General features: G+C 41.6%; 1 protein-coding gene across 2 annotated transcripts in view; it reads left to right on the top strand.

Annotated features, from left to right (window-relative positions):
• LOC113639213 (A disintegrin and metalloproteinase with thrombospondin motifs 20) overlaps positions 1–10,258 on the top strand; it is a 118,409-nt gene extending 108,151 nt beyond the window's left edge. For both annotated transcript variants that reach the window (XM_047819318.1, XM_027140951.2), the window contains 9 exons: positions 3,278–3,451; positions 4,808–4,978; positions 5,118–5,327; positions 5,450–5,579; positions 6,955–7,144; positions 7,723–7,856; positions 8,032–8,123; positions 8,237–8,341; positions 9,021–10,258. In XM_047819318.1, the coding sequence (XP_047675274.1) occupies positions 3,278–3,451; positions 4,808–4,978; positions 5,118–5,327; positions 5,450–5,579; positions 6,955–7,144; positions 7,723–7,856; positions 8,032–8,123; positions 8,237–8,341; positions 9,021–9,110 (1,296 nt within the window). In that variant the 3' untranslated portion in view covers positions 9,111–10,258. The remainder of the gene's footprint in view (positions 1–3,277; positions 3,452–4,807; positions 4,979–5,117; positions 5,328–5,449; positions 5,580–6,954; positions 7,145–7,722; positions 7,857–8,031; positions 8,124–8,236; positions 8,342–9,020) is intronic.
• Positions 10,259–12,161: the final 1,903 nt, after the last annotated feature.

The raw sequence follows: 12,161 nt of genomic DNA, 5'->3' as shown, positions 1-12,161 counted from the left end.
GAAACATAATCATCTCCAACTGTTTGGAAACAGAAATATAGATTTCCTAAAAATCTGTTACTAGTTAATAGCATTATTTTTTTTGGATCCATATTTATGTCCTACCTCCAAACTACCATATGTTTTTAGATGAACATCACGTCACGTATAATTTCATTCGACGTGTCATTTTACACGTAGGACAGTTTTTAGATGAAGAAACGTTTTCTTTCCATTATGTTTGAGTTTTTATTAGAAAGAAAACGACGCTTGAGAATATTGAAAAAAAATAGCAAAAAAAAAAGAAAGAAAGACTACGTAAGGGATTCTGATTAGCTTCACAATTTTGTACTTGACCAAAAAAAAAAAAACAGTAATTGATAATAATAATAATAATAATAATAATAATAATAATAATAACTAGAATGTACATTTCCTGTAGTAAATTTGAATGGTGCTTGTTCCCCTCATGGCAAGTTCCCCTCATCGTGCTGAGTGTTTTGATATGACATGTCCATGTTGTGTTAACTTTTTGATTTCGCTTATTTTGGGGGCGGGGCTACACGTGACGTCAGTTTTCCTCATCGTGCTGAGTGTTTTGATATATGACATGTCCGTGTTGTTCTAACTTTTTGATTTCGCTTATTTTGGGGACGGGGCTACACGTGACGTCACGTGAATACCCGGTGGGGTGCCAATACTTTTGGACAAAAGTTGCTACTGAAATAAAACTTTCAGAGTAAGTCCGGAGTAAGGTCCTAAAGGAGCTGGTCGAGGTCGGTGTAAATCGCTCGAAAACTTGCCGAGTTATAAACCTCCAAAATTTACAATGTGTCCATGCGGAAAAAAGCCATTTTGAGCTTCCGTACCAGGAATTCCGGAATTCCGGTCGCTTATAAAAGTCATAGCAAACCTCTCCTCAATGAGCCGATCGATCTGACACCTCATTCATGGGTCTAGGACAAAAGCTGCGGGACAAGTTACGTGAGGAATTTTTGTCCGGCACAATAACAAGAATGTTGCTTCGCAAGCACCATTAATAATAATAACTAGAACGCTACATTTCCTAAAGAAAATGTGAATGTGTCCCCCTCATCGTGCTGAGTGTTTTGATATGTCACATGTCCATGTTGTGCTAAATTTTTTAATTCGCTAATTTTGGGGGCGGGGCTACACGTGACACATAGTAATAATAATAATAATAATAATAATAAGTATGCAAGAGAATAAGAATGTGCTGTGCAAGCACATTAATAATAATAATAATAATAATAATAATAATAATAATAATAATAATAATAATAAGTATGCTAGAGAATAAGAATGTGTTTTAGCAAGCACATTAATAATAATACATAAAAAAAGACATTTTGCAAATGAACAAGAACAAGCAAGGTCTTTCAGTGAGTAAGCTGTAGACCGGGGTCGCAACCTTAAACACTCAGAGAGCCATTTGGACTCCCACAGAAAAAAAAACACAGGCAGCCACAAAACCCTTTTGACATCAAAAATAAAGAGAACACCGCATATATCGTTTTTTTTACCTTTATGGAAAGTGTAGAAAAAACTGTAGTGTGTTGTGTTTGTGAAATCAATGAACCGCTACTGAATAAACAAAATGTTATTTCTGCAAGCAAACAAACATATGCTGAACAGTTTGAACTAACCTTAACAAAAAAGACGCTGGGTCGAATGTTGCGTTCAAATAAAACCTTCGACGTCCGATCGAGTCCTCTTCGTATTCATGACATCGAAATTTTTGAAAACTCGCCAGCCGCAGCAAACCAAAAACGCGTCTGCTTCTGTGTGTCGGATTTCGCAAGTCGGCGGTTATGACGGGTATTTCGAGCGCCAAACAAGTTATTTATTTTATTTTTATTTTTATTTTAAAACTAACTAACTAACTAAAATAAAATAAATTTAAATTAAATATTTATTTTCCAAACCTACAGGGAGCCGCAGCAGAGGGATGAAAGGGCCACTCGCGGCTCCGGAGCCTCGGGTTGTCGACCCCTGCTATAGACGATAAAACTCATTAAAAAAATGTATTTAATTGCCGTTCCCTGTGTTATTGTCAATTGCACGTTACTGTGTACTGTATATCGTTTCTCAGTCCTCATCTTCTGGGTTTAGGTCAAAATTCAGCCCACATCATTGTTTTAAATTGTGACATATATGAATACACACCGAGCAAGATAAGCAAAGGAAAAAAGAAAGCACCGAGCAGAGTTAACTTTGCTTTGCTTTGATCTGTGCCGCATGTTTCAGGCAGAAGAAGATCTGCTCATATCGGTGGAACTTCAGACAGCGTTCATCTTGATAAGACTCGGTTTGACATCGCATCGTGGTTCTCGGCAGAATTTAAAAGGAAATGTTTGCGTCGGCTTTGCGTCCGTCCTGACGTTGTCGAGTCATAATAATGGTGTGTGAAGCAGGTGCTGAAGACTAAACATGGGTTAATTAGTGCTCATATGACATAAAAGCAGAGATGATACCTGACATGGCTTTGAAAATTACAGTAGCTTTGAAATGCTAGCGTACACAGTAAAGATGATCTGTTTCACCGTGTACATTTTTTTTTAATCTTATTACACTTTCTGGGGGTCACGGTGGTGTAGTGGTTAGCACGTTCGCCTCACACCTCCAGGGTCGGGTGTTCGATTCCCACCTCCGCCTCGTGTGTGTGGAGTTTGCATGTTCTACCCCGTGCCTTGGGGGTTTCCTCCGGGTACTCCGGTTTCCTCCCCCGGTCCAAAGACATGCATGGTAGGTTGATTGGCATCTCTGGAAAAATGTCTGTAGTGCGTGTGTGTGAGTGAATGAGAGTGTGTGTGTGCCCTGTGATGGGTTGGCACTCCGTCCAGGGTGTATCCTGCCTCGATGCCCGATGATGCCTGAGATAGGCACAGGCTCCCCGTGACCCGAGAAGTTCGGATAAGTGGTAAAAAATGAATGAATGAATGAATGGATATTACACTTTCTTGGAGTAATAACTTGAGTTATATCTATAATAATAACACTTGTAATAACCATGTTATAACAACAACAATCATAATAACATTGTTGGTGTTATTATGACGTATTTAAGAGCTGCGTGTATGAATGTATTTTGGGTCAGTAGTATGAAGCTGGATGTATTTATATATGTCAGACTCTCAGGACTGAGAAAGATCGATAAACGACTATAAATCTGCGTCTAATACAAAAATGATATAATGAAAGAATGCAATGTGTCTATGTGTTTATAACTGTGTGTGTGTGTGTGTGTGTGTGTGTGTGTGTGTGTGTGTGTTTACAGTGCACTGTCTCTTGTGGGGTTGGAGTACAGAAACGTGACGTGTACTGTAGGTTAAAAGGCAAAGGTCGTGTCGGGGAAGACGTGTGTGATGCCCGCGTCCGTCCCAGCAGTTTGCAGCGGTGTTTATCCCATGAGTGCCTTGGATATAGCTGGTCATCCAGTGAGTGGCAGGAGGTGAGATTTCATCATTACCAGTTATCGTACATGTAGATAAAATGATTTCCAATCTATTTGCGATTTGCCAGTTATTTTAAGTGTTATGGATGTGGCATTTGTTTACGGTCTGTTGGACACATCAGGTGGTATCGGTACCATACGCTCCGTCCGCCTCTTAAACTTAAGCAAACTCACATAATAACACGTAATGAACAGTCGATCATTCATTAGGCGGTCTAGAGCGGCTAGAGAACTCGTTTAGTTGATAAGGTACAAACCACGACGTCTGAACGAGAGAAGCTTTTACGGGACCCTCGAAGGCATGGGTGGAGATTTTCTCAGACGCTCCTGCTGACAGCAATAGAGTGAGTATGTGGGAAATATGTTCCCTGCCAGGAACATATACTTTAACTAATTTACTTGTTCTTAAATATCCACCAAGGGGAAGTCGTGGCCTAACGGTTAGAGAGTTTGACTCCTAACCCTAAGGTTGTGGGTTCGAGTCTCAGGCCGGCAATACCACGACTGAGGTGCCCTTGAGCAAGGCACCGAACCCCCCCAACTGCTCCCCGGGCGCGCAGCATAAATGGCTGCCCACTGCTCCGGGTGTGTGTGCACTTTGGATGGGTTAAATGCAGAGAACGAATTCTGAGTATGGGTCACCGTACTTAGCCGTATGTCACGTCACTTTAGAAGCCTGCATTGGTTTATTCATTCATTCATTCATTTTCTACCGCTTATCCGGACTTCTCAGGCGTCATCGGCATTGAGGCAGGATACACCCTGGACGGAGTGCCAACCCATCACAGGGCACACACACACACACTCTCATTCACTCACACACTCACACACTACGGACAATTTTTCCAGAGATGCCAATCAACCAACCATGCATGTCTTTGGATCGGGGGAGGAAACCGGAGTACCCGGAGGAAACCCCCGAGGCACGGGGAGAACATGCAAACTCCACACACACAAGGCGGAGGTGGGAATCGAACCCTCGACCATTACTTTCTAAATTATTTCCCATTTTTAAAATAATTCTTTACACTTTTATGTGTGCTGTGATGTGAAAATCATTATTTTGTATACTTGTAGCTGTCACATTATTTGAGGCCACAGTCTTTAAAGAAAGGATTCCGTTCTGATATTTCGGATCGAACCGTCGAGGAGTTCAGAGTCATTTACAAAGACTAGGCAGGCATTTAAAGGGTGTTGGACATTTTTAGCTTAAGTGCAGTATAACACTGCTCCTTGTGGTGACTTCATACATGTTTTAATACAATTTTGTTAATATTGTAATTGATGGTGAATTCCGAACAGTAAGTAAAGATTTTGATGAAAGTCTTGTTTCTCTCCCATTCGCATGTTCAGTGTAACGCGACATGTGGAGAGGGTATGAGACACAGGACAGTCCTGTGTGTGGACGGTTTGAAGGATCCTGTCTCTGACAGACTCTGTGACCCCTCAAAGAAACCTGAACTTCATCAGCTTTGCATCATCGCCCCCTGTCAGTATGTCTGGGTAACTGCAACATGGACACAGGTGATAAAGCTGTATTTCTGTACTGTATTGTTTTACATCAGATCAGAATAGATCCATTCAGGACATCCGGTATTGCATTGATTTGATGATGTGTTTAATACACAGACATGCGCTTATGGGACATATTTCTGTGTTTCAGTGCTCTGTGAGTTGCGGAGCAGGTCACCAGCAGAGGATGGTGTCATGCACTGCAGTACCTTCTGCTCCGGATCTGCAGGTGTTTGGTGCTCGGTCTTATACCCAGGTTTTGGCTTCTAAGTGCCCACAGCCTCCTCCACCCAACACCCAACCGTGCCAGCTTCCAGTTTGCCTACTGCCTGCATACTGGAAAGCTGGTCCGTGGGGCAAGGTGTGTGAGTGTATCTGCGTCTTCGTTTGTTCTTACTCTGCAATGCTGTCTGACATTCAGAGGTCTACGGTATGCCGATCACTCACAATGTAGGTTTTTTTTCTGCTCTGTTTTTTTCTCAGTGTTCTCAGACCTGTGGTGCCGGAGTGATGCAGAGGACAGTCGAGTGTCTCACTGATAAAAATCTCCCCTCTAAAAACTGCCCGGCGTCCAGTCGACCTCATTCTCAGGCATCCTGCAGACTGAGACATTGTTAGTATTGTTTTAAATATGTAGGTAAATCTCATATGGAGTCAGTTGTATGACACGTGCATGATATCATATTAGTAAAATATCAACAATAGCGTTCATTTTCTGATATATTGCTGTGTGTGTGTGTGTGTGGGTGTGTGTGTGTGTGTGTGTGTGTGTTCTTGCACCACCTAAACACTGTCTGAGCTACATGCAAGTTTTCCCCACACATGGCTCTGCTCAGCGTGGCCTGTGGCTGTTGCTCATACACACATGCTTTATAATAATACTAAATTGTCTTTCCTGAGAAAGACTTAATACTGTTTAGTGGAAAAAAAATGTTATTTTTTTTTTCCCCCCTTTAATGTCTGGATCGAGGGGGGGGGGTGGATTTTGATATCCATCCTAGTTTGAAGTTATTTATCCTTGAAGCAATAAATATCCAGGCCTCTATCATCAAGTATGATTTCTAAAACAGGCTGATGCAAGCCGTTTGAACGCTATGACTCAGGCATCATGAAAATTACCTCCTATTTGACCCTAACAGAGAGAACGTCGGCTGCCAAGGCTTTTTAGGATCATTCTCTGGCTTTCAGATGTTTTGGCACATAGTTAGAGATTTTTGCTGGAAAATTTTCCTACCAAAGTCAGGATGTTGTGCATTTATATATTACTGCGAGTCGGTGATTCCAAGTAGAGGTCTTCACGGGTCCACTTAGATCCGAAAACCCGAGGTCTGACCCGAGATCCGAGCGGGTTCGGGTCTAAAAGTTTCACGTGTGTCTCGGACACGGGTCGGGTATAATAATAGCGGCGTCGGGTCTCGGGTAATTTAAAACGGATGTGTTTTTACCGAACGGACCCGAGAAGACCTGAACTACTGTATCTCGTGTGTGTGCATCGACTCGAGTCCTTTTCTCTGTTTGCCAAGACCGCTTGCGACATGTGGCTGGCGACGTGCGGCTGGCGGTAAGCTAATTTACGTTGAAACAGACCTGTCAATCAATTTTGTATCCACTCTGTAGCGGTTACTTTAGTGTAGAGTTACGCAACATTCGGATCCAGTCGGGTTAAAAAAAAATCGCAAACGAGTCGGGTCGGACTCGGGTCTGATTTTTTTGGGTTTGTCTCGGCTCGGGTCTTTCTTAAAAAAAATAAATAATTATGCACGTCGGGTTCGGGTACATTTCTTTAGACCCGAGAAGACCCCTAGTTCCACGAACGTTTTTATCAATCGCAAAATTATGCTTTAATGCTTTTTTAATGCTTTTAAACATAATGCTGGTTTTAGTACAGCAGGAGACCCGACACTCACCCGGACACCGGTGTAGACTTCAGCTCTCTTGTCGTTTTTTTCATTGCTGTGTTTGTTGAGTTGAAGTCTTTCCTGTTTTAGGTGAACTGGCCTCCAACTGCAAGGAACTGCAGATAAGAGAAGGCGTTAGAAAAGATGGAGAATATCACCTACGGGTTAAATCGAGAGTTCTCCAGACCTACTGTGCAGAAATGCAGACCAACTTTCCAAAGGAGTACGTGACCCTACGCAGCGGCCACACTGACAATTACTCCGAGGTTTATGGATACAGGTAACTTCTTGTTTGAGTGACTGGATGAATGAATGAATGAATGAATGAATGAATGAATGAATGAATTTTTACAGAGATGGGAGTAAGTCACACATGTACAAGTCTGAAGTCATGAATGTCGAGTCAAAAGTTTTTCAAGTTTTTTTTAATATTTGTCAACCAAGTCTCAAGTCTCAAATTTGCAACTTAAGTCTGACTCGAGTCAAGTCGAGTCCCCCATCTCTGAGTCATTTAACCCGAGTCCGAGTCAAGTCTCGAGTCACGAACGTCAGGTCAAAGTCAAGTCGAGTGCTTTTTTAATGTTTGTCAAGCAAGTCTCAAATTTGCGACTTAAGTCTGACTCGAGTCAAGTCGAGTCCCCCATTTCTGAGTCATTTAACTCGAGTCCGAGTCAAGTCTCGAGTCACGAATGTCAGGTCAATGTCAAGTCGAGTCTTTTTTTTAATACTTGTCAAGCAAGACTCGAGTGTCAAATTTGAGACTTACAGTATGTCTGACTCGAGTCAAGTCATATGACTCGAGTCCCCCATCTCTGAATTTTTCTTACACCACTTTATATTTTTCTTTTTTTCCTCTAGGCTGAATAACCCCTTCGAGTGTCCGCATAACGGCAGCAGACGTCAGGACTGCGCTTGCAGAAATGACTATCCAGCAGTGGGCTACACTCTATTCTACAGGGTGAGACTAGACCTCAGCACCATGCGAATAATCAGTAAGTAGGCTTTAAATAGTTGATGTCATCTTTTTGTCAAAGAGCTTATCACCTTTATATCAGGCCTCTAGCTTGTCATAGAGTCATTTAGAGGGATTTGCCTGAAACGGCAGACATTTTTCACACGTTACCTTTAACCAGGTTGTGTTTTATTCCCTTGTATCGTTTAACACAGCCACAGACGTGCACTTCTCTAAAACCCTTCTCGGCCACCCCGTTCCCTTTGGCAGTGCCGGGGACTGTTACAGTGCTGCTAGATGCCCTCAGGTAAAGATCTGCACCATATCAGACTCCAGTGTTTATAGAAGAACGGTCGCTGTTGCCCAGATCGGTGCAACAGCTGTAGTGAAACATCATGTAATAGTGTTATCATTTGTCAGGGTCAGTTCAGCATCAATCTCACTGGGACCGGACTGAAAGTGGCAGAATTGACTAAGTGGGTTCCTCAAGGCAACTATGTCTCCATCAAAGTCCATCGATCAGAGGTGAGGAGAGGCTTTCTGAAGCATTTTTCAAACATCGTGCACCGCACCTTTAATTTTATTTTTTATTCTTATCGATTCTTATTGTGGGGGGGCACAGTGGCTTAGTGGTTAGCACGTTCGTCTCACACTTCTAGGGTCGGGGGTTCGATTCCCGCCTCCGCCTTGTGTGTGTGGAGTTTGCATGTTCTCCCCGTGCCTCAGGGGTTTCCTCCGTGTACTCCGGTTTCCTCCCCCGGTCCAAAGACATGCATGGTAGGTTGATTGGCATCTCTGGAAAATTGTCCGTAGTGTGTGAGTGAATGAGAGTGTGTGTGTGTGCCCTGTGATGGGTTGGCACTTATCCAGCCACTTATCCGAACTTCTCGGGTCACGGGGAGCCTGTGCCTATCTCAGGCGTCATCGGGCATCGAGGCAGGATACACCCTGGACGGAGTGCCAACCCATCACAGGGCACACACACACACTCTCATTCACTCACACACACACACACACACTACGGACAATTTTCCAGAGATGCCAATCAACCTACCATGCATGTCTTTGGACCGGGGGAGGAAACCGGAGTACCCGGAGGAAACCCCCTTGGTTTGAATCAATTAGGTCAATTTGGACTTGAACCTGGTATCTGTACCGTATTTTATCTAACTTGTTTTACGTGACTTGAATATCTCCCCGTCAGGATGGAACTCGGATCTACGGGCGCTGTGGAGGATTCTGTGGAAAGTGTCTGCCTCATCCTTATACCGGTCTCCTGGTCCAAGTCCAGTGAAAGACTCAAATCATGTCTGCAACTGCGCAGGAGAACATTTTCATCAGGGTCGTCCATCAGCATTGCTGGAATCTTTTTTTTTTTTGGGTGAAAACAAATGATCCTGTACTCTAGACAGCATGACCGCATGTAAAGAACTAAAGCTCTGTACATGCTAATGTATTTTACTCGCATATGACCACCGTGGCCTCATCCGTCTCTTTAACGGGAAACGTCCTGTATCCGTCAATCCGCAGGTCAAGCTTTCCTCCGTAAATGTCAGGAGAAATGTCACGTTAGCTTTAAAGCGCTCACAAACCTAGAGCCTGTGCCGCGTCAAAACTATAGACTCGTGTCAAGAATTATTAACAATATAATAAATACCATCTCCACTGCTCTTTCTCTGAAAAAGACGATAGCGCGAGTGTGGGGGGCTGAGAAAATCTGCCCCTACGGATGTCTGTTAACACCGACGTCTGTTTCAGTTTGGTGATTCTTTACACTTTGAAGAAGCGGCGCTCTGATCGATGAAGCTATGATTAAAGGGTATAACAATAAGACTGTGATTATACTGTAGGTTAGAGAGTTAATGGAGCAGGAACGTTTAATACACATACACACATTTCCTCCATGCTAAGTGTTCGTGATCGTTTTGCAACCTCCGATGTCTTGTTCCGGGACAAACTCGTCTCGTGCCAACACAAGTATTTATTCCTAACCAGGGAAAACTGTAGAAATGTCAATCAGTCAGTCGATATACCGATACGCCGATTAAAGTATCGGTCCGGAATAAGGGAGAGCTGTGTACGGCTTTCGTAAAAGGATAGCATGTGTTAATTTACCGTAGCTGAACAATGTTTTCTTTCACATTTATCACAATACTACGTGACATAACCTCGACTTTTAAACTCAAACAGAATGCGGTCCCGATCGTTCGGACGACGTCATCCTCCAAAAGGATGGATAAAAAAACATTTTAAATTTAAAAGAAATGTAAGTAGTGAAAAACTGTAACATCACCGAATAAGGGGAAAGGTAGATAGTGGTTTTATTTTCATTAAACAGATTTTAAGAGACCTGAAAACAGCAAAAAAAAAAGAAAAAAAAAGAAAAAAGAAAGAAAATTGTGAATTAAATTTAAGGCTCCGATTGACCGACAGGAGGCTTTGTATCACAGCCCGTCGCAAAGCGCTGTACAGAACTGTGAAATAAACCTGCTGTAGGCTAGAAGTAACTGTACACAGGGCCGGTTCTAGAGGCGGGGCAACTGCTGAAATCTGATTGGCCCCCGTTCCATCAATCGTCGACGAGAAGAGCAACCGGAGAATTTTTCACGACAATCGCAGATGCGATTCCACCCCCAAACAATCGGCGGCGCTCGAGCGCTTGAAAAATGAACGACCGCCGAAATGTATTCGCACCGTACCGAATAGATTATTTTGTGTGCTCGAACGTACCCTGTACTCGGCCCCTAAACGTAACATGTGGCCCCTTAATGGCCCCTGCTACAGAAAGATCCTAGAACCGCCACTGACTGTACAGGACGTCAGATTTATCACTGTTACGTAGCCAAGAAAGTCAATAAGAAAAATAAGTGATAGTAAAGAAGACACCATCGATGTGGTTATAATGTTCAGATAGTTTCTTTTCCCTACTAGTGTTTGTTATCATTTGATGTGCTTTGCAATATATATAAATATAAATACAATCAGATAATGCTTATATCATTTTACACGCAGTAAAGTAATTCACGTGTACTTCGGATGCGGTCAACACGTGACAGAGTAACAGTCTGATGCTACCTCCTGCAAAGTCCGTCATTCAAAATCTGTATCATCTTCTGTATGTTTTTTTGTATTATTTTTTTCTTGCTATTTATATATATATATAAATATTTCTACAATAAAAATATCATCAAATACATATATATATATATATATATATATATATATATATATATATATATATATATATATATATATATATATATATATATATCTACGGAAGCGTATTGCATTCACTTGAGGAAAAAAATCTACAAAAAAAATCTACTCTGTTTTTCTGAATTAACAACTCAATTATCTCAGAATTATGAGATAATTTTTCATGCACACAAAGTTTTTTGCTCTGTTTTTCTGAATTAACAATTTAATTATCTCAGAATTATGAGAATTTTTCATGAATAAAACGTTTTTTTTTTTGCTCCGTTTTTCTGAATTAATGACTTAATTATCTCAAAATTTTGAGATAATTTTTTTTTTTTAAAAACAAATTTTGCACTCCATTTTTATGAATTGATGAGTTAATTATCTCAGAATTATGTGAATGATCTTCATGGAAAAAAAATTTTGCTCTGTTTTTCTGAATTAACGAGATCCCTTAAACTTGAAAGGCGGGACATGTTTACTTCCATGAAAATCCACCTAAAATAGAGGCTCCTGGCAGGATTTTGATGGATCTCGTTAATTCAGAAAAAAACGAACAATGAATTTTTTTTTTTTTATGTAAAATGATCTCATAATTATGAGATAATTAACTCGTTAATTCAGAAAAACAGAGTGAGATTTTTTTTCCTCGATTGAATGCAATACTGTATGCTTCCGTATATATCTCAAATATTTGACGATATTTATATTGTATGTAGATATGTACATTATTTTGTCGCATATGACTACTACCGATGGCGATCCCTTACCGTAGGTTTCGCCATATGTTACGTTACATTTTTTTAACGTGTTAGTAATCGAGTGAGTTTCTAAACGAGTATTAAACTGCTGGTGCTTTTTACTACTGAAATTACCTCGACGATCGGGTTCAGAACGAGAGATCGACCTGTTCTTATTCTGATCTACACGACAGAGACTCGTGGTACGTGTCATTTCATGCTCGCTCGTGGTGTTGGCGTGTTAACGGAGTGTGTTGCACCACATGTAACAGCTGACACTTTGCCCTTGATGTTAGTGGTTGTAACCAGGAGGGATTTGGAAGCAAACCAATCTGGCACTATACTTAGACCAAAGTCTCGTCTTGTAGGTGCGTGCACTCCGATTATGGGACCTTCGCCAGTAATTT

Source organism: Tachysurus fulvidraco, chromosome 10, assembly GCF_022655615.1.
Source record: "Tachysurus fulvidraco isolate hzauxx_2018 chromosome 10, HZAU_PFXX_2.0, whole genome shotgun sequence".
Classification (NCBI taxonomy): Eukaryota; Metazoa; Chordata; class Actinopteri; order Siluriformes; family Bagridae; genus Tachysurus; species Tachysurus fulvidraco.
This window is presented reverse-complemented; position numbering and strand designations above follow the sequence as displayed.